Raw genomic sequence first — 27092 nt, 5'->3', positions numbered from 1 at the left:
AGATTAATTTTCATTCATAAATTACATGTACTATGTGTATGTTTACAGTACCTTCATACTGTGCACATATTGTGTCCCAATCTAGTGACTTCTGAGATGATTCTAAGGAGCTCATTGTGTTCTACAACAAAATAAATTTTTATTTCATAAACAACTTGTCATCTTGCTTTTTTTAAATTACATGTACATTGTACTGAAAATTTATACAGTCAAATGAAGTAGTCAAACCTTGTTATCTCAAATTCAATGGGACCAAGAAAAAACTTCGAGATATCCGAGGATTCGAGATATCGAGGGTAAAATACTTATAGAATAAGTAGTTGGGACTTCCAAATCACTTCAACATATCCATGGTATTTGAGATATCAGTGTTCGAGATACCGAAGTTCAACTGTAATAATCAATTGACTGTAAACAAAGCCAAGCAAATTGACAACAACTGGCCACATTCTTAATTCCACCTGACTACTGTAGAGAAGACTGTAATCAAGCCTCACCCCGAGCTCATTCTCTGTTTCTGTCTCGGTCTCTACTTCGATGACAGTGTTTTCCTCGCGAGCGAGTTCTTTGAGCCAGACCTCCTCTTCTTCGATGGCCGTCTGTAATGCCTGCTGCTGCTCCTCCTCTAGCTGATTGGTCAGAGCTTCTTCTTCATCCATTGCCGAGGCCAGGGCCTATAAATAATCACGTATAGACTATAGCTGCCAATCATTACAATTATCTACACATTTTACAATAATATATTCAGTTGCCCACATGGCACAGTGGTTAGAGCGATTGCTCTAGAGTCGCAAGGGAGTTGATTTTTATGTCGCAGGTTTGAATCCACTGTGTGACATGGAGACCAGTCCTTTGGATGAGACCATATAAACTGAGATTCTGTGTCAAAGTAGATGCTGATACAAAGAAGATCCCTCACTGCTCAAAGACCTTAAGTGTCAAGTACAGGTCTAAATTTGCAGGCCCTTCACCGGCAAGTGGTGATGTCTCAATATGAGTGAAAATTTCTCAAAGGGACGTTAATCAAGCCGACAAACAAGCAACAATAATATATTAAAGTCAATCATTAATTCAACATTAACCAAGTTTCCTCACTTCTGAAACAAATCCCACCTTGTCTATGACCAGAGCCTCTTCATCCTCTGTAGCAGATTCCTCCATCACCGGAGAGACGGCCTTGACCTCTTCGAGAATTTTATTTACCAGCCCTTCCTCTTTGACCTCTGTGGGTAATATCTCTGGTTGGAGCTTTTCCTCTGTTCTCTCCTCCTTTGTTAGGACAGAAGGCAGAGATCTACTGTCCTCTTTGACAGAGCTGCTGTAGGACTGGACAGTAGGTGGGGACAAACTACTCTGTTTGACAGAGTTGCTGTAGGATTTTGTTGGTTTACTCAGTGACCCCGTGGACCCACTTTTGTTGGAATCAAGCCTTGACTTAGAGAGTGACAGAGTCTGGGGGCGGTTCTCTTTTTCACTGTCCCGTCTCTCTCCCAGAGAAGTCCTGAACACAGTTTTTTGAGGTGGAGTTCTGCCCTTTCCTCCCCCATGATTCCAGGGCGGTCTCCTCTGCCCTGCCGTGTGTGGGTCTGAGTATGTTCGCTGGAGTTTGGCCGGTGATTTTCCAACCCCTGTCAGATTCTCTAGGGACCGCTGAGAGGGAGAATTTCTGGCACGACCTTTTGGTGGTCTGTGGACAGTTTCCCAGCCCTCATTGTCATCTGAAACAAAGATCATGTTACAATAATTTTCATTACAACATATCCCTTGTTGTTATTCATAAATTCACTGCATTCACTTAAAAGTCACTTTTAGGCTGCAAAACCTTTTATTTTAGAAGAAATCAAGAATTATAATAGAAATCATGAACTATCAACCTTCTATAGTTGTGCTTCCATCTGTATCCACATCATCTGTGTGTCCATTCTGTTTTGGGGGTGGTGAAGGTAATACTGGCCCCGGGGATATGGGGGATGTGCTACCTTGTATTTGTGGGGAGGCTGGAGTAGGGGTCTTGACCCCGTCTATGAGAGAGGAGGTGGGAGTGTTGGATTTACCCCTCACTTTATCGGCCCAGCTGTTCCCATCACTTTCTGTTCTGGAAAATGAAAGTTAACTTTATGGAGCATGAACTTCTCTACGATTTTTCATCCAAAGCATAAATAAGATCTTGAATTAGCATTACCTGGGGATGTCAATTTCTCAAACCAGACAGCATAAACACAGTATATTTATAAACCTATTCCTGTAAATCTTAGGTGTGATGCACCAACCACCCTTTTGAACAAAACTTTCTTCCAATTTATGATTTTTATAATAGTTTAACAAAAACTGCACTCTAAATATACTGACTCTAAGATCAGGTCTGGTTGTAAATCTTACTCTGTTCTGTTGTGGTCTGTAAACTGTAATACCCTCTGGGCGGGGCTAGTGGGAGTATTGACCGGGACCTGTCCCTGGCTATTGGCCTTCCCCGGAGACATCTTCCTCACCTCCCAAGCTATTGATGTTGGCCTGTTAACAATCAATTAAAGATAATGATTACAAGGAAAGCTGTGTAGGAAAATGGAGGATTCTCTCTTATTTAAAATAAATACATTTCAAAGAAACAGAATAAAAATAAACTCATACACTATTTTAATAAATATCAAGCTTACTTGACTATAATCTTGAGTAATAGAAAAAAAGATTACATTTTCTTTGTTTACCTGTGCTCTTTATTTTATCTGCATTATAAATGACAGAGCACTGGATTTTTAACTATCAAATATCAAAGAGAAACTAGAGAATAAGGCCCACACATCAGATCTTATTATAGGTGGCACCACTTACCGGTCCCCCTCCTTCGTGGCATCCTCATAAGCCTTCATTGTGTGGAGTCTCTCAATCAATGACTTAAAATCACGAGTACTGTTGTCCAACATCATGATCACTTCCTACAGAACAATGTAACAAAATTACATCACTTCCTGTGACAATTTAACAAAATTACATCACTTCCTGTGACAATTTAACAAAATTACATCACTTCCTGTGACAATTTAACAAAATTACATCACTTCCTATGTAACAATGTAACAAAATTACAATACTTCCTGTGTAACAATGTAACAAAATTACAATACTTCCTGTGTAACAATGTAACAAAACTAAATCACTTCCGTGAAAGAATGTAACAAAGTTAAATCACTTCCTGCATATAAATGTAACTAATTTAAATCATTTATTGTGTAACAATATAAAAAAATCAAATAACTTTCTGTACAGCAATGTAACATTATCAAATCACTTCCTTTGTAACAATGTTATACAGCATTAAATGATTTTGTGTAACACAATGTAACATGATCAAAGCAATTCCTTTGTAACACTGTACCAAAATTTAATCGTTTCAAGTGTAATGCTATAATAATAATAAAAAAAGATAATATTTTTGGGGGGTTGGGGGGGATATACACCAGATGTTTCAATCTAGTGTTTCATAGAAACATTCATTTTCTCTTCTGTCTGGTATTGAACCTCAAGCAAATAAAACTATCATACATAATTCATCGATAGACAATATCTATTCCTGGGAAAAGTAATCCAAAGACAATATTCCTGCTAATGTTCACAACATAATGCAATAATTTTCCTCATTACACCTCATCAAGATACTGTGTCAGAATGGATGTTGTCATTAGTTTGTGGAGTTATATGTTTGCAGTGTATAACCCATAAGCCTACCTTTCTTTATTGGCTATGTTTTATTAAATCTCTTTATTTAATTATACTGTTGTCTCAAGAGTGCCTCCAATCAGTTTCACAACCATTAAACTGAGATTTGCATAACTTTAAAAAATCTTGTCAAAGATTCACTTCTGAGCTGATTCTGTGCATGGATAAATAACTTAAGGTTTTCTTAATATACACACTCAATAAATAGGTAAAATCCAGAGGCAATGAATAATTTATATGTATAATGGTCATTATATACACACTGAAAACATTCTAAATATTTTGCGAATTGGAACTTACAAGATTAGGTGTCAAAAGGGAAATAAGTAAACTGTTATATAGATGAATTCAAATCTTAAATGCAGCATCAAGCACAAAGCCCTTCTTTACCTTGCATTCTAAGACACTTTCATCTGTCTCACATGTGTCGTAAATAGCATCCACAGCTCTCTGTAGATTGTCAAACAGGAACTTCCAGTACCGAGCCCGCCGGTCCGATTTCCTGGTACCGGAATCAGATTTTGGAGATTTGGTCAGATCCTGGAGACTTTTGGTGTCAGACTCTGATACAGATCGGGATTTATTCTTCTGTTGTGTTTGATCCTTTAATGGTTTCTTGTAGGACGACTCTAAAAGAAGAGATTTAGCATCTATATAATTGTACACAAAAGACTGCTTAGATCACCAAATCTATGGAATGCTATTAACTTACAGTTAATGCCATAAACTGTTTCTAAAATGCATAACTCATCTGTATAAATGTCTATACACCAACTTGTCTGTATAACTGTCTATTCACCAACTTGTCTGTATAACTGTCTATACACTTACTTGTCTATATAACTGTCCAGACATGTTTCAAAGTTGTCTGTAAAACTCTTCAATTAACTGACTATACAATGACTACAACTCACTCCACAATTAGTTGATTACTGTGAATTCTAATACATTTTTAAGTGGTGCATTTCACTCAAATACACAGAAATCAATAAACAATCTCTACTTTTTTTCATTTGATATTGAGGGAATTTCTGAGCTTACCTGAAAATTGAGATCTTGAGAGCCTCATGACTCATGCTAAACTCTCCAGACAGTCAACAGAGACTCAGCCATTAAACCAAGAAATCCAACACAAGAAACTCACACACATTAAACAATTACAAGTGGGTGCATCTTCCAGTTGCAGGACAAATCGTAAGTCAGTGATTGCTTAGAAAACCCTGCTCTATAATGCACTATAAACTGTCATTATTTCTACTGCTGTTCTGTAGCATATCGGTGTGTATTGATAATAATAAAATCAATATTCCCCCAGAACTGTCCTGTTCTCAGACAGCCTCCATTCCTATTACTCCCCCATTATAATTGGGTTACAGATTCCCCGTGGATTCAGTTCAGGTCTCTCCTTTTCTACCATTTATAGGTTTAATTACCCAGGTAAGTGACTAATGCAGAAATATTGGTTGAATTCATGCATTTTGAATACAAAGCAATGAGACATAAAATGCTTACCATAACAAAAGAGTTACTACAATAATTGTATAGAACAAATATCAGAGTTGTTTGACCTATTTAAGATTTGACCTAATTAAGGATCTTGGTGAGGACCTTGAGTGATTGGGGGGGGGGGGGGGGTATTGAAAGTTCTAGATACATCATTGACCTACGGACTTACAGTTGAATTGTAAACAAACATGACATTCATAAAATTCATGTTTCTTAAAATATTTGAGTATGAGTATGGCATGCCTTAACCATAACTCATGTTTTTAAATAAAAAAGCCAATGGGTCACAATGCTCACCAGAGTCAATATGGCCTTGCCGTTCTTCATCAGCACATTTTTTTCCCAATTATACTTACATATTAATATATCTTGCAAATAAACTCCGGATACAATGTAACTTGACCCGTGTATACTCCTCTACTATTACACGACGTATGAGATGATTTCCATAAACTATATGTAGATTTCACTTGCCATACTGATTATCGTAAATTTAATTAAAAGTCCACTTTTGTTCTAGATAAATAGCTGTGAAATAGCAAGAAAGACCAAACCACAATCAAACCACACACAAATCTACACGGTTCCTCCTTTAGATCAAATTTTCCTTGAAATTTACAATACTTGAATATATCTGAAAAACTGAGTCACTGTCAATATAGAATGTCATCTTTACAATATAAAAATCTAATCATTTTCAGTTTCCTGCTAATCCTCTTAAACTTTCTAAGAACAATAGAATACAGCTTTTTTGTAAAGGTTGGTATGTTTTATGATTAACATTGACAAGGTGCAGTATGCATACATTTACTCTACCAGTGTCTAGAGTATCAAATGTTTGACAAGGTAATCAAACCAATGACTTCACACCAAACAATCAGGTTTCAGATAACCATGCATATCTGTGTGTTGTTTAGATGTATGTTGTCTTACCTATATGTTGTCTACCTGTGTGCTGTCTTACCTGTGTGTTGTCTACCTGGTGTTGTCTTACCTACATGCTGTCTACCTGTGTGTTGTCTTACCTATATGTTGTCTTACCTGTGTGTTGTCTTACCTGTATGTTGTCTACCTGTGTGTTGTCTTACCTACATGTTGTCTTACCTGTATGTTGTCTACCTGTGTGTTGTCTGACCTATATATTGTCTTACTTGTATGTCATCTACCTGTGTGTTGTCTTACCTACATGTTGTCTTACCTGTGTGTTGTCTACCTGTGTGTTGTCTTACCTACATGTTGTCTTACCTGTGTGTTGTCTACCTGTGTGTTGTCTTACCTGTGTGTTGTCTTACCTACATGTTGTCTACCTGTGTGTTGTCTTACCTACATGCTGTCTTACCTGAATGTTGTCTACCTGTGTGTTGTCTGACCTACATGTTTTCTTCTTGTATGTCATCTACCTGTGTGTTGTCTTACCTACATGTTGTCTTACCTGTGTGTTGTCTGACCGGGACATTGTAGATGACCAGATTTCTAGCTGTTCTCCCCTCCTCCTGGACTATTTTACGGACATGGTCATAACTATTCATTCTGGTTATGTTCTGGTGCTGTAAGAAACAAAACACAAATATAAAATCATGTTATTATACGATGCTGTTTTCTAACTACATCATGTACATCTAGCACTATGTGTTCAAAGTTTAATATTATTATTACTTTTACACAGGTTCAACATTTCCTTGGAGGCACTCCAATGCCATGGACAAAGAACATGTTAACAGCTCAAAGCCAGAGTGACCTTGACTTTTGTCACAAAATAGACCATAGTCATGTAAGATGGATGCTTCAAGTAATAATGGATGAAAAGACAAAACTCTGCATAGGAAACTTCATATTTTTATTTCAAAATAGGATTTCAGTAAACCCCCCCCCCCCCCCCCCACACACACACACACACCCCAATACAAATGCTTACAGTGAAATGTGTATGCTCTGAATAGATTGCACATGTTATGTTAGCAAAAACAGAAATTAAAACTGCATTGTGTAATGTGTATATACAGGTTTCTGCGAAACAGACTAAAAAGACGTGTACTTTCTCTGGGTAAGACACCAATTTATCCTGGAATAGCCACAAAAAAAGTTATGGATTATAATAGATTAGAGAGAAGATTTGGGCTGTTTGCTGATTGACAGGTTAATTTTTACAGACTTGTGTTGGGATTTACACAATTTGCCTTGGTTTTGATTTCAAACATCAACCTATTGCTAGTATGTACAACACTGAGAATAAAGGAAGCTCATATTTAAACAAATACCAACAGATTTTTAATCAAAAGCAGCAGTGTTCATTTTTTCATTAGTGTTAAGCTTTGATATACCTACTTTAAAAAGCCTGACAAATTCACTTCTCTGTTCTTTGTAATGTGGATGAAATACCAGCTGAACAACAACCTTAGTTAACAAATGTTATAGAATAAAGTGTATGATCCAAGGCTACAATCTACTGCAATGTCAAAAAACTAGCTCCCCAACACGGCAGGGTAGTAAGTAACATCTCTGTGTAATTACTGGAGACTGTTCTCCAACAATCTGTTGGAATTCCAATGGGCACAAATTTTGCAGCTTTTATTTTCCGATTTGTTTTTGTATTCTTATGAAGCAAAAATTCATTCATTAACTTTTATTTGATAGGAAGAAAGCTCTTGCTGTGGCCTTCAATTAGAAATTTAGACATACTGAAGATATTTTATTGATTAACACATCATTTTTATTTATCATGTCTATAGAGCTGGGTATCATGACTGAAAAATTATATCGCAATATATTGCAATTTTAAACCATTAAATTAATTCATATTCATTTTTGCCTTTTCTTCTCTTATTTTTTTACATGTGAAAACAAAAAAGCACATATCATGTGTTCTCAAGTTGATCTCAACATTGTCTGGCCATGTGGTGCCAGCGCACGAGTTTGTTGTGCCACGACAATATTTAATAGTCTCCTTGCAATAATTTCAGTTTTAACTTCAAGTGGTTTCATGTAGCAGCTTTTTTCTTTTTGTTTCTAATCAATTCTGTATGGTTTCCACCATTTCTTACTTGAACAAGGGCAAGTAACTCTTTTTGCAACATTTTACAGAATATCATACCCAAACTGGTAATCACAAAAAAGTACTGTAATACATATTGTGAACAACAAAATCAAGATTCACTGGTTAACCGGTAATATTGCACCAGCATTATTTATTCAAATGAAAAGTGAAGACTTTCTCTATCAAAACTTCCAACACTACTCTTTAACCATGAAAACTTTTTATGAAAGCTAGCAATGATCCTCATCACAAATCATTATTATCAGAATACCAAAACTTCTAAGTCAGGTAAGATGTACAATGTCTTCATTGAAAAACCATCCACCAAACATCACAATAAAAAAACGAGTAGCAGAAACCACCCATGAGACTCTAGCTATGCCAACAATTCTCCTGTACCCATTGTATTTGCTATATTTTACAATTTTTAGACAAATATTGCCAGATAAATATATTACTGTATAGTTGTATTATGGAAAGAAGGAATGAAAAAACATACATTGAAAATTTACAAATACATAATGAATATAAGCTGGACCGGGAATCAAACCTTCAACCCCTGCATACTAATTAAGGTGCTCTAACCACTGAGCTACCCAGGCCAATACAGTCCATCTATCTCAAATGACTACATAGGTATGGGCTATGAAAGTTCCTTGCAAGCTGTTTGCAACATTCTCCCTATGCATGAATACGTAGGGTTAGACACTCCCTAAAATTACAACTCGCAAATAATTGCGAGTACCAAGAAAGTGAACTTGCAATTTTATAAGACTACTCGCAATTTTCATATCATGCATATAAAGTTAAATTTATATAAATTAAATACATGTAACTTAAGAAAAAAACTACTGTACAATACACAAAATACAACTACAGTGTGACTTTTTTTTAAATTACTGATTTAAATCAAAGGCATTGTGTTCTGTCATATTATATAATTTTGCTACAGTTTCAATGCAAAAAAAAATCAACTTGCAAGTTTTTGCGAGTTACCTAATTTTTAACTCGCAATTGGGGAATTCTAACTCGCGTTTTGCGAGTTGTATCTAGTGAATTTCGAACCCTGATACAAGTCAAAAACCTCCTTTAAACGTGAAATTGTTCTTTTACAAATTATTCAATTTACACAGAGAACAACCTCCTGCAACAGATACAGTTTTAATGTAAACAGAATTCTCTAATGCAATGATACTGAGGCAAACTTTATAAAAAAAATGAGACTTTATTATCAAGCTACGTTCACAGCTTATGCATAACAACGTCAACAAAGGTGACAAGAGTTTGAACTTACAACACATGTTAATTATGAACTCTTGAACAGGTCTAAACATATATGAGATGTAATACTTATAAATAGGTATAGCAAATATTGCTAAAGGCATGAGTCATCCGGTCAATTTTTTAAGGAAAACAGCAAAAACTTCTTTTTTAAAATCTATTTAAACTCCACTTGAAATTCCTTCACAACTTACGCTAAACTGAGAATTGTTATTCCGACTTGATCCCCGCAATGGGGCAGACGAGTTTCTGTAGTTGTTTTCGCCGTTATCTGGCCGCGTGCGCTGCCCTGGGTTGTATCTTTTTCTCCTATTATCACTCATGGTGCTATGCAGTCATATACAGTGAGGTAAAATCGGTCATAAGTCATAGGTGCCAAAAATACCTGAAGAAGTGTAACGAGTGTTATCTCGAAACAAAATATTTACTCGGAACTTCTCGATTTGTAAACTTCTGGACCGCAGTGAATGATAATGAGTAACCATTTCTCTTCTTGCTTACTGCCCAATTACATATCCACGTATTGTTTTATCAAGTTTAACAATAAAGAGTTTAAAAGAAAATGTAAATTTAAATCAATCCAGCGTTTACTTGATAGAATTATAGAAATGTAATGTGGGACCATTCGGAAAGCCTCGGGAAGTGGAAGTCTTCTTGCGTGGGAAATTTAAAATGGCAAACAGCGATGAGACTGTGGTTAGTTTTTTCTTTTGTCTCAATGCAACATCTTTCAAGGACTAAGTTTTTCAACTCATTAGACATAGATATGCATAAATTATGTGACATTTTTCTGAAAAAAGGTGCTGAAAACTGGTTGAATCAATGCTCCATCTACATCAACACCACTCACGAGCACTAGAAGTTTATGTAAATATTGACTATCGAGTATGTGCTTCTATATACAATGCACATATTTAATATTTACATTAACTTCCAGTGCCTGTGGTTAACACCTAATACGCTTCCACTGGGCTTCATTGAATAATCAAGGTTATAAGATTTGCTGGAAACTGTGACTAACGAATTTTTGATCTTTTAATTTTTTGAATTAGGCTTAAGGCAAAATCTTTTTAGCTCACCTGAGCCGAAGGCTCAAATGAGCTTATCTGATCAAAATTCGACCGTTGTCTGTCGTTGTCGTCGTAAACTTTTCATATTTTCAAGAACCACTGGGCCAATTTCAACCAAACTTGCCACAAAGTATCCTTGGGTTAAGGGTAATTCAAGTTTGTTCAACTAAAGGCCACACCTTCTTCCAAGGGGAGATAATTATGATTTCGTGAAAAAAATGGCATCATGTAAAAATCTTCTTCTTAAGAACCCCTGTGCTTGAAAGCATGAATATATGTAGAATCATTGTGAGGTAGTGTAAGGCCATTCCAAGTTTTTTCTCTGTTTAGCGTCCGCGTGCGCCTTGGTTTTTGACACCCCATATCAGAAAAAACAAACAAAATCAGGTGTCCCTAACTCGAATATTCTGGTTGAAATCACTGAATTCTGTCAATTTCTCAAAATATTTGTCTACAATATGTCATATTAGGAATATTGTAAGCATTGAGTACACTGTACCTTGATTTTGCTTAAGAATAGTTTTTTTTCTACGAGAAGAATAGATTAATGAAATCAAATCCTTTGAATGGCGTCATTTTTATGACTATAAAGTCTGTGTTTTATTTTTTGATTTGTGTGTTTTTTGCGAATAGGTAGGTAGGTTTTTATGACTATAAAGTCTGTGTTTTATTTTTTGATTTGTGTGTTTTTTGCGAATAGGTAGGTAGGTTTTTGAAAGATGGGTGGACGCTAAACAGAGAATAAACTCGGAATGGCCTAAATTCAAATTTATTCAAATCACAATCCCAGGGGTAGCGTGGGGCCACAATGGGCTATCAAAGTTTTTACATAGGAATACATGGGGAAAATCTTTAAAAATCTCCTTCTCAAGAACAGCAAAGCCATGATTGGTCATATTTATTTGAAAGCATCCTAAGGTAGTGCCGATTTAGGTTTGTTCAAATCATGACCCCTGGGGGTAGGGTGGGGCCACAATGGGCGATCAAAGTTTTACATAGGAAAAATCTTTCAAAATCTGCTTCTCAAGAATAGCAAAACCATGATTGGTCATATTTATACAGAAGCATCCTCAGATAGTGTAGATTCAAGTTTGATCAAATTATAACTCCCGGGGCTAGAGTGGGGCCACAATGGGTGATCAAAGTTTTACATAGGAATACATAAATGAAAAAAAATCTTTTAACAATCTTCTTTTCAAGAACAGCAAAGCCATGATTGCATCGTCATAATAACATAAAAGCATCCTCAGGTAATGTAGATTTAAATTTGTTCAAATAATGACCCCCAGGAGAATAGAGGGGCCATAACAGGGGATCATAGTTATACAAAGGAATATAAAGGATATATCAATAAAAATTTTCATCTTAAGAACAGCAAAGCCATTATGTATCATATTAATTAAAAAGCATCCTTAGAAAGTGTAGATTCAAGTTTGTTCAAATTATACCCCCCCCCCCCTCCGGAACCATTTTTATATTTCAACTTTTCAATACTGAGTTGATTTCTGCTTTTTCCTAGAAAAAATGCTCAGGTGAGCGACGTGGCCCCTGGTTCTCTTGTTTTTATTCTTTAAGTACGCAGTATTAATTATTGATTTTTACTTGATTCACAAAAATGTATCTTTTCAGAGCAAGTTTGTTCCTGAAGTAAAAACAAAGTATGAATCATTAATTGATGACTGGAAGACTTATAAAAATGACCAGAAATTGGAAGAAAGTGCAAATGAGGTAAAGGTTATTTTATGAATTTGACAAAAGATCATTGAAAATTTTGATATTTTGCGGATACCTGAGAATGTAGACATGAGTTCCAATTTTAAAATTATATATATAATTATATATCGAGTTCTGGCACCGAATAAAGCTGCTGTTGAGTGAATTGTTGCTTCCTGCAGGATTTGCTGTTGGTAAGCTCAGATGATTTGTCCAAACTCGTCACCGAAGTCCAACAGAAGGCCACAGTACCACCAAAACCTAAAGTTACAAGAAGCAGCGCTGCTTCACTGCATGCCACAGAAAAGCTGAAAGAGGGCTAGTTCAATCTTTTGTTCAAAAAGTTTTTTAATTGTAGAACAAACATTACGTAATAACAATCTAAATAAGGACTGATGATTTTCAAGTATTTTAGTATTAAATGAACAATTTGTTTTGTGTTACTCTTATGTATATTTATGACTTTTATATGCATTTCATATTTCATTTTCTTTTGCCATATTTTTGGTTGGAAATTTGCAATACATAAAAAAAAAGAATTGAATTTCAGCATTATAAAATATAAAAATTCTTGTTAAAGGACAGTTACTGTACTAACTTTCATATCCTCATTGTTACCCCCCCCCCCCCAACCAAAAAAAATACACAGTAACACTTTATAATACTTTTAATTCAACAGAGTTAAAACAGTGTAGACAGCAGATACAGAACCACATGGCAGAAATATCGTATCTAAGGACGCGATGTGAAACAGCGGTGGCGGAGTGTCAGCAGGAAAAACAGGTGACAAAAGGAGCGGATCCAATCTTTAATTTATTGCAAAAATATCGCGTTTTTGTTATTTTTCTGCAAATGGATTTGTTTAGACTTTTAGAAGTTCATTTCCATATATCTATATTATATCTATATGAAATCCTCTGGCTTTCTAAATTCACCCTATCTAGATTGTATTTACACTCTGTCCAGTGACCACATTCTCGCTAGGCATGCGTTTTCAAGATTTAGATGCGTATAAATGACAAGCAAAGATTGTATAGGACCCATCTACCTTTATGTTAGAATGATGACGAGACCAGGCATCAAACTGGGTAAAAAACGAATCTTTCTTCTTTTTGAGCGAGAAGATCCTTGGTGTGTTGAGAGTACAGTTACCAATATATTTGTGTCTCTTGTGAATTTTGTCGTTTTCGAATGATGAGAATATAAGAGGGGGTCATGGTTTCTACTTTCCTTTTGCCATTTTACCTATAACAGGCATGCTACTGATCTTGAAAATTTTTGGACAAAACAAATGTCAAAGAAACTTTCTCCTAAATTCCGTTCACAGAAATCCTTTCAATTTATAGGTATGTTTGCTGACTTTTCTGAATAGTACAATCTGTTAGTGCTGTTCCGATTAATCGATTATCTAATTGAAATGGCCCCCAATTATAGATAATCGATTAATCAAAATATTAGCTAAAAGTAAATTGTTCCTATGATTTCCTGATTCATTTTCCTTTGAAAGTAACTAAATCCTAAATAATGATATTATAAATGAATCCAATGATGCAAAATATATCAAAAACGCATTTTAGAAATCATTCTGAATTTTTTCACTTATTTACTCTTCATTCAAAAATAAACAAATTTAATACTTGAAATTAATCGATTATTAGTCGATTATAGTGCGTCCGATTATTCCGATAATCGATTACGGAAAAAAATCCGTTTTCCCATCACTACAATATGATATTAAGGTAGTCCGATCCTCAGGTTCTGAAAATCAGCTTTTCAGTAATTTAAAATGCTCACAAAAATGTCCCAGATTTCACAGAATAACGTGCATTTATCCATAGTATTTCTTCAAAGTTTATTATTAAAGTTAATCATATTATATAGGGAAACTCATCAAATCTCAAATATATTTTTGGAATATGCGAAGAAAAGAACCAGCTATGCATTTTCTAATTGAAAACTGGCCTGGAGGTTATAAAGCTTTTTGAAAATGAACTCCGTGCTCAAACTCATACTCTGTTTTCCGAATCATACTCATACTCAAAGTTCCACTCTTTGTATATGAATTTGAGTATGAGTATGGTTTGGAGAACGGAGTATGAGTTTGGGCACAAAGTTTGTTCTCAGAAAGTTTTACAACCTCAGGGCCTGATCTACAGATATTTTGGGATTCCAAACTATAGGTATCCAGGCATTTTGAGGAAATTGCATGTTTTGCACACATACAGTATTTTAGTTCTTCTGTTTACTTCAATTATTATAACACATTAGTGTAAAAAGTTTGTGTAATATCGTTGTAAGACATCACAGCTCACTTCTAATTTCATAACATGCTAATAAGCAATGGTATCTTTTGCTAGATTAAAGTAAATTCAATTTTTCTAAAAAGGAATTTTGTACTTTTGTGGGGTACAAATGTTAATTTCCTGTCATACCATTTCTAAGACTTCAAAGAACCTTGAATCATTTTGAGATGCATAAAATGAAGATTGTTGCAAGAAAATATTTCAATTTTAAGCTTTATTTTGGAACTTTTTAAATTAACTATTGAATTTAAGAGTTATCGTTCCTAGCTAAGGATCGGATATCCTTAAAATGTGATTAATATAAACCCTGTGATTCTAGGAGAACATCCGATTACGTCATGAGGTGGATTTGCTGACTCAGCAGTTATCTCAACAATCGGAGTACTGCTCCAGTCTTGGATCCGCCTGCTGTACTTTGTTGTGGCGAGTGTCCAAAAACGAGAACACCATACAGTCCATACTTGTTGGGGTGATGCATCTTAAGTAATAACTAAATGCCACTGAAAAAAAATCTACCATACCCTGAATTACAATTGATTAATCATAAAAGCACAGTGATAAAGGACACGTTTTAATTTTGAAGTATATTTTTCATTTATAATTTATTTTAAAGCGATAACAAAATCATAAAGATATTTTTAAAACTTTAAGTATAAATAATGGTAAACCAGTAATGTATTTCTTTGCAGAGTAAAGTAGAGGAGTTCTTGACACTCATTTCGAACACGCTCAATAGTTACGTCATGACTTACAAATCTGATTGGCCAGACTCCAAATCGGAAGAGAGTCAGTTTGTACACGCTCTCTGTGGCGTCATCACAAGTAACCATCTTACTATTCTTTTGTCTTAAAATGTTACAGAATGGACCTTAAAAATAGTTTTTCCCATTAGATTTATCTAGATACTTTTGTTTGAAGAGTTTTGAATTAAACTTATACTGTTTTATTTTTGTGTCACACAGCTGGGGAAAAATGTATATTTTGCAGACATTGCAGCCTCTGCTTTTGGACGCGATTATTTAATTAACAACCCATGTGGACTTCAAGTGATTGACACTTATATTACTGTACTGGAACAGGCGCCCAACGGGAAAAGTGCACGACTAAAGAAGTAAGTTTGACAGGGCAAAACTTCATGTCTGTTAACTGGAAGGGTATTTAACACATGGCCATAAGAACCGGGGGGTTTGATCTCCCACTAATTTTCACGATATATAGTATACTAGAAAAGATAGCTTCTTTATGGATGTGCTCAATTATTACTTCCAAAGATTTTTGTTTTTCTTGTCAAGAAACTTTTGCTTGGTAATACTCCCTCAGCCCCCCCCCCCCCCCCGCCCCCCGCCTCCTGAAAATATTGGTTGTGTCCCCCACCCCACGAATTTGCTTTTTTTTCAACGGGCCTGTAAGAGAACGCACTTCGTCTATCTTACAAGCGAAATATTTTTTTCAAATGTCTGAATTCTAATATTTCTAATTATTTATCCAACTGAATATACATGTAGTTTTATCAATATTTTTACAATTACTGCACAAAATGTTTTAATGCCATGCAATATCTTCAATCTATACGTAGCCTCATCGTGATGGCGTTGTACAACCTAAGCATCAATCAGAAGGGAATAAAATACCTGTCCTCCAAACGAGGGCTCATGAAGTTGTTGGCCTGGCTTCTACAAGGTATTTACATTATCTAAGGAAAAACTCATGTTTGTTGGTTAATATTTTCTTATATTGTAAATTTAGATTTTTTTTTTAATCTTAAAAAAAATTATTTTACAATTTTAATTTACACCTGAGAGAAATAGGTAAGCATTGATTCCATATAATTTTTTTTTTATAAAAGACGAGACTGCAACAGAAAACCAAGTGAACACTCTCAGACTAATACAATCTTTGATATCGGTGGACTACAGCCTTAACATCATACACGAGCTATTAGAAGAGGTGAGAAATGATCACATAAGTTGTAATGATGGAAGACCAAAAGAAGAGCCTACTCTGCTAGAATAATCTACTGTGTTCGGTTTTGGTCCTTTTCTTCTTTCCATGGTTGGCTGCTCTAACTAGTATGATGAACTAAAAGACTATTTTTAGAATATGTTTCTTTACATTTTTTATCTGAATTGTCTGAGGTTTTTGTAATTTTTCAATTTTTCAAAATCCGAATGTGTGCATATTTCCACCCATAAGTTCAGTCCAGTTCAGCTACAGTATCTTCAAAGACTTCCGGTCTAAAGCGAATAGACCTCTGACAGTTTAACTGATTTTTTTATTGCCTAAAGTTATATGCCACGAAGTATAGTTTTAGTACTGTGAAATATTACATCAAAAAGCATCAATTAACGGTTAAAATTAGATTTTAAGGATTTTATATTTGTTTGCGATAAAACAACCAAAACTTGTGGTTAAAGAATGATCTACCCCAGGGGCCATACTTAATTTTGAAACATACATGCATTAAGGCCTACAGGGACGACCTACACGCCAACACTACTCTTCATGCTAAGAACTGAGGCGTGAACAATATTTTTTTTTCAATGCTTTAAAAGTTCCTCTTTACGAGTTGTTAATACAGTAGTAATTTGACCATAGACATAGGGAGGGACAGGATTCCAACTCCATATTTGTTAGACTACAGTGTAGGTTGTCATTATTTAAATACTGTATGTAGTTCAGGTAACATTGAAAATTTTCATCCCTCAAAAACCATTTTCACTCTCGTTTGCGCCTCGTTTGACAATGGTTTTCTTGGTTGAAAATTTTCAATGTTACCCTCAACTACATGCAGTATTTATTGTATTATACTGAATGTTTTATAAAATTACATATAAAGTTAAGCGCGCGCACATAGATTCCACACGGTCAATATTTTTTGGGGAATATCATCCGTCATCAAGCAATGTTAACTGTAGTCCGAAATATCTGACGTTTTCCAGGCTTTTTTCACGATTTTGATATTTTACGTAAAATATCAAAATCGTGAAAAAAGCCTGGAAAACGTCAGATATTTCGGACTATGTTAACTGTTGCTATGTTCTAGCGCTCGGGGGCATGATTTCAGAGGGTAACAGCGTCAAATTCAAGTAATTTACATGGAAATATATTAAGAAGTAGTTCACAAAAAAAAAAGTTAAGGGAAGGGGATACTACACTAGCTGTGTTTGACATTTTCGTGAGTGCAGTATTGATTTCACGAAAATAGTGATAGCCAGGTGTGAAGAGTGATATATGTCCGTAAATGAAGCACTTAGGAAGTATTCTTGTGTTTTAGCTACCCAAGTCTGTCCTTCAGGAGCTAGGGGTGGATAAAAACAAAGAAATCAGAGAACTGGTCAGAGATATTACAGACGACATTCAGCACCAAGTTAGACACGAACAGTAACTCAACACAGACACAAAACAAAGAAATCAGAGAATTGGTTAGAGATATTACAGACGACATTCAGCACCAAGTCAGACACGAACAGTAACTCAACACAGACACAAAACAAAGAAATCAGAGAATTAGTTAGAGATATTACAGACGACATTCAGCACCAAGTTAGACACGAACAGTAACTCAACACAGACACAAAACAAAGAAATCAGAGAATTAGTTAGAGATATTACAGACGACATTCAGCACCAAGTTAGACACGAACAGTAACTCAACACAGACACAAAACAGAGAACAGAGAATTGGTTAGAGATATTACAGATGACATTCAGCACCAAGTCAGACATGAACCGTAACTCAACACAAAACAAAGAAATCAGAGAATTGGTTAGAGATATTACAGAGGATATTCAGCACCAAGTTAGACATGAACAGTAACTCAACACAGACACAAAACAAAGAAATCAGAGAATTGGTTAGAGATATTACAGATGACATTCAGCACCAAGTCAGAGATGAACAGTAACTCAACACAGAACAAAACAAAGAAATCAGAGAATTGGTTAGAGATATTGCAGACGACATTCAGCACCAAGTTAGACATGAACAGTAACTCAACACAGACACAAAACAAAGAGATCAGAGAATTGGTTAGAGATATTACAGATGATATTCAGCACCAAGTCAGACACGAACAGTAACTCAACACAGACACAAAACAGAGATCAGAGAATTGGTTAGAGATATTACAGATGACATTCAGCACCAAGTCAGACATGAACTCAACACAGACACAAAACAGAGATAAGAGAATTAGTTAGAGATATTACAGACGACATTCAGCACCAAGTCAGACATGAACCGTAACTCAACACAAAACAAAGAAATCAGAGAATTGGTTAGAGATATTACAGAGGATATTCAGCACCAAGTTAGACATGAACAGTAACTCAACACAGACACAAAACAAAGAAATCAGAGAATTGGTTAGAGATATTACAGATGACATTCAGCACCAAGTCAGAGATGAACAGTAACTCAACACAGAACAAAACAAAGAAATCAGAGAATTGGTTAGAGATATTACAGACGACATTCAGCACCAAGTTAGACATGAACAGTAACTCAACACAGACACAAAACAAAGAGATCAGAGAATTGGTTAGAGATATTACAGATGATATTCAGCACCAAGTCAGACACGAACAGTAACTCAACACAGACACAAAACAGAGAACAGAGAATTGGTTAGAGATATTACAGATGACATTCAGCACCAAGTCAGACATGAACCGTAACTCAACACAAAACAAAGAAATCAGAGATTTGGTTAGAGATATTACATAGGATATTCAGCACCAAGTCAGAGATGAACAGTAACTCAACACAGAACAAAACAAAGAAATCAGAGAATTGGTTAGAGATATTACAGACGACATTCAGCACCAAGTTAGACATGAACAGTAACTCAACACAGACACAAAACAAAGAGATCAGAGAATTGGTTAGAGATATTACAGATGACATTCAGCACCAAGTCAGACACGAACAGTAACTCAACACAGACACAAAACAGAGATCAGAGAATTGGTTAGAGATATTAGAGACGACATTCAGCACCAAGTTAGACACGAACAGTAACTCAACACAGACACAAAACAAAGAAATCAGAGAATTAGTTAGAGATATTACAGACGACATTCAGCACCAAGTTAGACACGAACAGTAACTCAACACAGACACAAAACAAAGAAATCAGAGAATTGGTTAGAGATATTACAGATGACATTCAGCACCAAGTCAGACACGAACAGTAACTCAACACAGACACAAAACAGAGAACAGAGAATTGGTTAGAGATATTAGAGACGACATTCAGCACCAAGTCAGACACGAACAGTAACTCAACACAGACACAAAACAAAGAAATCAGAGGAAAGGTTAGAGATATTACAGACGACATTCAGCACCAAGTCAGACACGAACAGTAACTCAACACAAAACAAAGAAATCAGAGAATTGGTTAGAGATATTACAGACGACATTCAGCACCAATTAGACACGAACAGTAACTCAACACAGACACAAAACAAAGAAATCAGAGAATTGGTTAGAGATATTACAGACGACATTCAGCACCAAGTTAGACACGAACAGTAACTCAACACAGACACAAAACAAAGAAATCAGAGAATTGGTTAGAGATATTACAGATGACATTCAGCACCAAGTCAGACACGAACAGTAACTCAACACAGACACAAAACAGAGAACAGAGAATTGGTTAGAGATATTACAGACGACATTCAGCACCAAGTCAGACATGAACCGTAACTCAACACAAAACAAAGAAATCAGAGAATTGGTTAGAGATATTAGAGACGACAGTCAGCACCAAGTCAGACACGAACAGTAACTCAACACAGACACAAAACAGAGAACAGAGAATTGGTTAGAGATATTACAGACGACATTCAGCACCAAGTCAGACATGAACCGTAACTCAACACAAAACAAAGAAATCAGAGAATTGGTTAGAGATATTAGAGACGACATTCAGCACCAAGTTAGACACGAACAGTAACTCAACACAGACACAAAACAAAGAAATCAGAGAATTAGTTAGAGATATTACAGACGACATTCAGCACCAAGTTAGACACGAACAGTAACTCAACACAGACACAAAACAGAGAACAGAGAATTGGTTAGAGATATTAGAGACGACAGTCAGCACCAAGTCAGACATGAACCGTAACTCAACACAAAACAAAGAAATCAGAGAATTGGTTAGAGATATTACAGAGGATATTCAGCACCAAGTTAGACATGAACAGTAACTCAACACAGACACAAAACAGAGATCAGAGAATTGGTTAGAGATATTACAGATGACATTCAGCACCAAGTCAGACATGAACCGTAACTCAACACAAAACAAAGAAATCAGAGATTTGGTTAGAGATATTACATAGGATATTCAGCACCAAGTCAGAGATGAACAGTAACTCAACACAGAACAAAACAAAGAAATCAGAGAATTGGTTAGAGATATTACAGACGACATTCAGCACCAAGTTAGACATGAACAGTAACTCAACACAGACACAAAACAAAGAGATCAGAGAATTGGTTAGAGATATTACAGATGACATTCAGCACCAAGTTAGACATGAATAGTAACTCAACACAGACACAAAACAAAGAAATCAGAAAATTGGTTAGAGATATTACAGATGACATTCAGCACCAAGTCAGACACGAACAGTAACTCAACACAGACACAAAACAGAGATCAGAGAATTGGTTAGAGATATTACAGACGACATTCAGCACCAAGTCAGACATGAACCGTAACTCAACACAAAACAAAGAAATCAGAGAATTGGTTAGAGATATTAGAGACGACATTCAGCACCAAGTTAGACACGAACAGTAACTCAACACAGACACAAAACAAAGAAATCAGAGAATTAGTTAGAGATATTACAGACGACATTCAGCACCAAGTTAGACACGAACAGTAACTCAACACAGACACAAAACAGAGAACAGAGAATTGGTTAGAGATATTAGAGACGACAGTCAGCACCAAGTCAGACACGAACAGTAACTCAACACAGACACAAAACAGAGATCAGAGAATTAGTTAGAGATATTACAGACGACATTCAGCACCAAGTCAGACATGAACCGTAACTCAACACAAAACAAAGAAATCAGAGAATTGGTTAGAGATATTACAGAGGATATTCAGCACCAAGTTAGACATGAACAGTAACTCAACACAGACACAAAACAGAGATCAGAGAATTGGTTAGAGATATTACAGATGACATTCAGCACCAAGTCAGACATGAACCGTAACTCAACACAAAACAAAGAAATCAGAGATTTGGTTAGAGATATTACATAGGATATTCAGCACCAAGTCAGAGATGAACAGTAACTCAACACAGAACAAAACAAAGAAATCAGAGAATTGGTTAGAGATATTACAGACGACATTCAGCACCAAGTTAGACATGAACAGTAACTCAACACAGACACAAAACAAAGAGATCAGAGAATTGGTTAGAGATATTACAGATGACATTCAGCACCAAGTCAGACACGAACAGTAACTCAACACAAATCAAAGAAATCAGAGAATTGGTTAGAGATATTACAGATGACATTCAGCACTAAGTCAGAGATGAGCAGTAACTCAACACAGAACAAAACAAAGAAATCAGAGAATTGGTTAGAGATATTACAGACGACATTCAGCACCAAGTCAGAGATGAACAGTAACTCAACACAGACACAAAACAAAGAAATCAGAGAATTGGTTAGAGATATTACAGACGACATTCAGCACCAAGTCAGAGATGAACAGTAACTCAACACAGAACAAAACAAAGAAATCAGAGAATTGGTTAGAGATATTACAGATGACATTCAGCACCAAGTTAGACATGAACAGTAACTCAACACAGACACAAAACAAAGAGATCAGAGAATTGGTTAGAGATATTACAGACGACATTCAGCACCAAGTCAGACATGAACCGTAACTCAACACAAAACAAAGAAATCAGAGAATTGGTTAGAGATATTACAGACGACATTCAGCACCAAGTCAGAGATGAACAGTAACTCAACACAGACACAAAACAAAGAAATCAGAGAATTGGTTAGAGATATTACAGACGACATTCAGCACCAAGTCAGAGATGAACAGTAACTCAACACAGAACAAAACAAAGAAATCAGAGAATTGGTTAGAGATATTACAGATGACAGTCAGCACCAAGTCAGACACGAACAGTAACTCAACACAGACACAAAACAGAGAACAGAGAATTGGTTAGAGATATTACAGACGACATTCAGCACCAAGTCAGACATGAACCGTAACTCAACACAAAACAAAGAAATCAGAGAATTGGTTAGAGATATTAGAGACGACATTCAGCACCAAGTCAGAGATGAACAGTAACTCAACACAGACACAAAACAAAGAAATCAGAGAATTAGTTAGAGATATTACAGACGACATTCAGCACCAAGTTAGACACGAACAGTAACTCAACACAGACACAAAACAGAGAACAGAGAATTGGTTAGAGATATTAGAGACGACAGTCAGCACCAAGTCAGACATGAACCGTAACTCAACACAAAACAAAGAAATCAGAGAATTGGTTAGAGATATTACAGAGGATATTCAGCACCAAGTTAGACATGAACAGTAACTCAACACAGACACAAAACAGAGATCAGAGAATTGGTTAGAGATATTACAGATGACATTCAGCACCAAGTCAGACATGAACCGTAACTCAACACAAAACAAAGAAATCAGAGATTTGGTTAGAGATATTACATAGGATATTCAGCACCAAGTCAGAGATGAACAGTAACTCAACACAGAACAAAACAAAGAAATCAGAGAATTGGTTAGAGATATTACAGACGACATTCAGCACCAAGTTAGACATGAACAGTAACTCAACACAGACACAAAACAAAGAGATCAGAGAATTGGTTAGAGATATTACAGATGACATTCAGCACCAAGTTAGACATGAATAGTAACTCAACACAGACACAAAACAAAGAAATCAGAGAATTGGTTAGAGATATTACAGATGACATTCAGCACCAAGTCAGACACGAACAGTAACTCAACACAGACACAAAACAGAGATCAGAGAATTGGTTAGAGATATTACAGACGACATTCAGCACCAAGTCAGACATGAACCGTAACTCAACACAAAACAAAGAAATCAGAGAATTGGTTAGAGATATTAGAGACGACATTCAGCACCAAGTTAGACACGAACAGTAACTCAACACAGACACAAAACAAAGAAATCAGAGAATTAGTTAGAGATATTACAGACGACATTCAGCACCAAGTTAGACACGAACAGTAACTCAACACAGACACAAAACAGAGAACAGAGAATTGGTTAGAGATATTAGAGACGACAGTCAGCACCAAGTCAGACACGAACAGTAACTCAACACAGACACAAAACAGAGATCAGAGAATTAGTTAGAGATATTACAGACGACATTCAGCACCAAGTCAGACATGAACCGTAACTCAACACAAAACAAAGAAATCAGAGAATTGGTTAGAGATATTACAGAGGATATTCAGCACCAAGTTAGACATGAACAGTAACTCAACACAGACACAAAACAGAGATCAGAGAATTGGTTAGAGATATTACAGATGACATTCAGCACCAAGTCAGACATGAACCGTAACTCAACACAAAACAAAGAAATCAGAGATTTGGTTAGAGATATTACATAGGATATTCAGCACCAAGTCAGAGATGAACAGTAACTCAACACAGAACAAAACAAAGAAATCAGAGAATTGGTTAGAGATATTACAGACGACATTCAGCACCAAGTTAGACATGAACAGTAACTCAACACAGACACAAAACAAAGAGATCAGAGAATTGGTTAGAGATATTACAGATGACATTCAGCACCAAGTCAGACACGAACAGTAACTCAACACAAATCAAAGAAATCAGAGAATTGGTTAGAGATATTACAGATGACATTCAGCACTAAGTCAGAGATGAGCAGTAACTCAACACAGAACAAAACAAAGAAATCAGAGAATTGGTTAGAGATATTACAGACGACATTCAGCACCAAGTCAGAGATGAACAGTAACTCAACACAGACACAAAACAAAGAAATCAGAGAATTGGTTAGAGATATTACAGACGACATTCAGCACCAAGTCAGAGATGAACAGTAACTCAACACAGAACAAAACAAAGAAATCAGAGAATTGGTTAGAGATATTACAGATGACATTCAGCACCAAGTTAGACATGAACAGTAACTCAACACAGACACAAAACAAAGAGATCAGAGAATTGGTTAGAGATATTACAGATGACATTCAGCACCAAGTTAGACATGAACAGTAACTCAACACAGACACAATACGTTGTTTGTTTTATTTGTTTCCTGTTAGTTTAAAATACTGAGATAATTCATTATTCAGAATTTGTAGTTTATAAATATAATTTATAGATGTTTATTATACATGATGTGTTTTGATTGATCAAATTGACGTCACAATAGAAGTGTCCTTGTTTTCTCCTGTTTCACCGTTTCGTTCTTCTATGTTGTTTTCTATTTATTCCTATGACAAGTACCTGTACTGCAATTTTATTACACAAACAACATGAAATACATGTATTCAAAATTTAAAAATAACAAACTTTTGTTTGTTTTGTTAATTTGTTTTGCACAGTAAAGTTACAAACGGAAATTCTTTTCAGAAATTTTATTTGAAATGCTCATTTATTTTCATGAAAACATGAATAACCTCAACATTAAAGAATTTTGATCATTATATTTTTTAGCAAAAAACTTTGATGCAAGCAATAATCACTGTCCTGGAAACTGCTTTGATCTTAAAGAGAAAAAAGTCATCCACATACGAAGAGAATGTGAAGTATACAATCCGTGAAATGTGAAGATAACGAACAGTGATCAACCTCATAAATCCAGTAAAGTGTACGGATCGTGAACAGGACAAAAACACAGACACCTAGAAACACCAGAGGATATAGGTGGGATCAGGTGCCTGGCAGGAGAAAGACCCCCTCTTTCGACCGGTCACCCCTTGCCGTGAGCTTTATGTATTTCTCAGGTAGACGGAATAATCCATAGTCAAATTTAGTAGAAAACAATGACCTAACAATTGGTGGGAAACATGTAGGACAAAATATGACGAAAAGATAGGTTATATTTTCACGTAAGGTCATTATAACGACCATACAATTTGCAAAAAACTGACTTTCAACGATGTTGAAATCCTAGTACCAACTTATTTGTAAGTAGCCCGCCTCTGATTAAATATTGATAAAACTCAGAGCACGCTCTTGTGTATCGAATCAGTTTGGAAACATTAATACCATATACAGCGATAATGGAATGTTCCTACACAAAAGAAAGTTGTCCACTGAAAAGCAGGTCATCTCATTTGTCATAAAGTTTGGTTGTTAGTTAGCCATTATCGTACATTGTCAGTAAAACATCCAAATATGAAACAGAGTCTGTGGCGTCTTTCATTTCGAATTCACTGGGATATATCGGGTCTACATATATGTATGAATGAACTAACTATTGTTAAATGATATATCTAAAATCCTAAATGCCGAGTTGAAGGCCACAACAAGAGTTTTCTTCTCATTTAGAAATTTTTGAATATATTCTGCTTCATGGGAATATAAAATCAGGTTGGCTAATAAAGGAGCACAATTAATGCCAATTGGAATTCCAACAGATTGTTGGAAGACCTGGCCTCCAAGACTACAAAGATTTCAATGAGGAGCACCAGCACCTTTTAACTATCAATTTCAGAGTATTTGTGTGTAAAATCAGAGTGACTTTTAACAAAAATAATTTTGTAGATGACCAGTCGCAAGACATAAACATAGGTAATCGGAGATTACAGAGCTCACCTCAGCGAATGTTGTCTTTAAGTAAGGCAAAGTCCCACACTTAACTTATAATCTAGTAATGTACATCCCTAGATGTAACATTTATACAATTTTGGTCTGATAGGGCTTGCAGTTACTTGGGAATGGACTTATCTAAAAACTTCAAATTAGTCACTCATCCAGAAAATGTAAGTCAAATGCAGCATCTGAAGCAAGTTTGAGAGTGTTCATCCCTTGATGCATCATCCATGCAAGTTTGGTTCAGATAGGCCTTATAGTTACTTGGAAATGAGATCTGCTCCAAAAACTTTAACCTGGTCACACATCCAGAAAATATAGGTCATCCAGCATCTGAAGCAAGTCCAGTAGTGTGCGTCCTTAGATGTATCATCCATGCAAGTTTGGTCAACATAGGACTTAAAGTTACTTGGAAATGAGATCTGCTCCAAAAACTTTAACCTGGTCACTCATCCGGAAAATGTAGATCAGATCCATCATCCGAAGCAAGTCAAGTAGTGTCCATCATCAGGTGTATGATCCATGCAAGTTTGGTCAATATGGGGCTTAAAGTTACTTGGAAATAAGATCTGCTCCAAAGACTTTAAATTGATCACT

The 27092-nt window shown here is 35.7% G+C and overlaps 2 protein-coding genes across 3 annotated transcripts in view; one reads left to right on the top strand and one right to left on the bottom strand.

Moving 5' to 3' along the window:
• Positions 1 to 9970, bottom strand: part of LOC133181568 (S phase cyclin A-associated protein in the endoplasmic reticulum-like) — a 39404-nt gene extending 29434 nt beyond the window's left edge. For both annotated transcript variants that reach the window (XM_061316072.1, XM_061316071.1), the window contains exons 1-9: positions 9730 to 9970; positions 6653 to 6767; positions 4105 to 4343; positions 2830 to 2933; positions 2380 to 2511; positions 1875 to 2095; positions 1114 to 1718; positions 498 to 674; positions 52 to 121 (exon numbers count right to left, since the gene is read on the bottom strand). In XM_061316072.1, the coding sequence (XP_061172056.1) occupies positions 52 to 121; positions 498 to 674; positions 1114 to 1718; positions 1875 to 2095; positions 2380 to 2511; positions 2830 to 2933; positions 4105 to 4343; positions 6653 to 6767; positions 9730 to 9858 (1792 nt within the window). In that variant the 5' untranslated portion in view covers positions 9859 to 9970. The remainder of the gene's footprint in view (positions 1 to 51; positions 122 to 497; positions 675 to 1113; positions 1719 to 1874; positions 2096 to 2379; positions 2512 to 2829; positions 2934 to 4104; positions 4344 to 6652; positions 6768 to 9729) is intronic.
• Positions 9971 to 12129: 2159 nt separating this feature from the next.
• On the top strand, positions 12130 to 18096 carry LOC133183904 (heat shock factor 2-binding protein-like). Its single transcript, XM_061318795.1, has 10 exons — positions 12130 to 12137; positions 12237 to 12333; positions 12501 to 12636; positions 12998 to 13101; positions 14941 to 15090; positions 15311 to 15443; positions 15609 to 15732; positions 16198 to 16301; positions 16468 to 16568; positions 17896 to 18096. The coding sequence occupies exons 1-10, from the start codon at positions 12130 to 12132 to the stop codon at positions 18004 to 18006; spliced, it is 1068 nt and encodes a 355-aa protein (XP_061174779.1). The 3' UTR covers positions 18007 to 18096.
• Positions 18097 to 27092: the final 8996 nt, after the last annotated feature.

The sequence above is a fragment of the Saccostrea echinata genome, unplaced genomic scaffold, assembly GCF_033153115.1.
Source record: "Saccostrea echinata isolate AGI-Se365-2 ecotype Australia unplaced genomic scaffold, CSIRO_AGI_Sech_v1 ptg000009l, whole genome shotgun sequence".
NCBI classification, from domain to species: Eukaryota; Metazoa; Mollusca; class Bivalvia; order Ostreida; family Ostreidae; genus Saccostrea; species Saccostrea echinata.
This window is presented reverse-complemented; position numbering and strand designations above follow the sequence as displayed.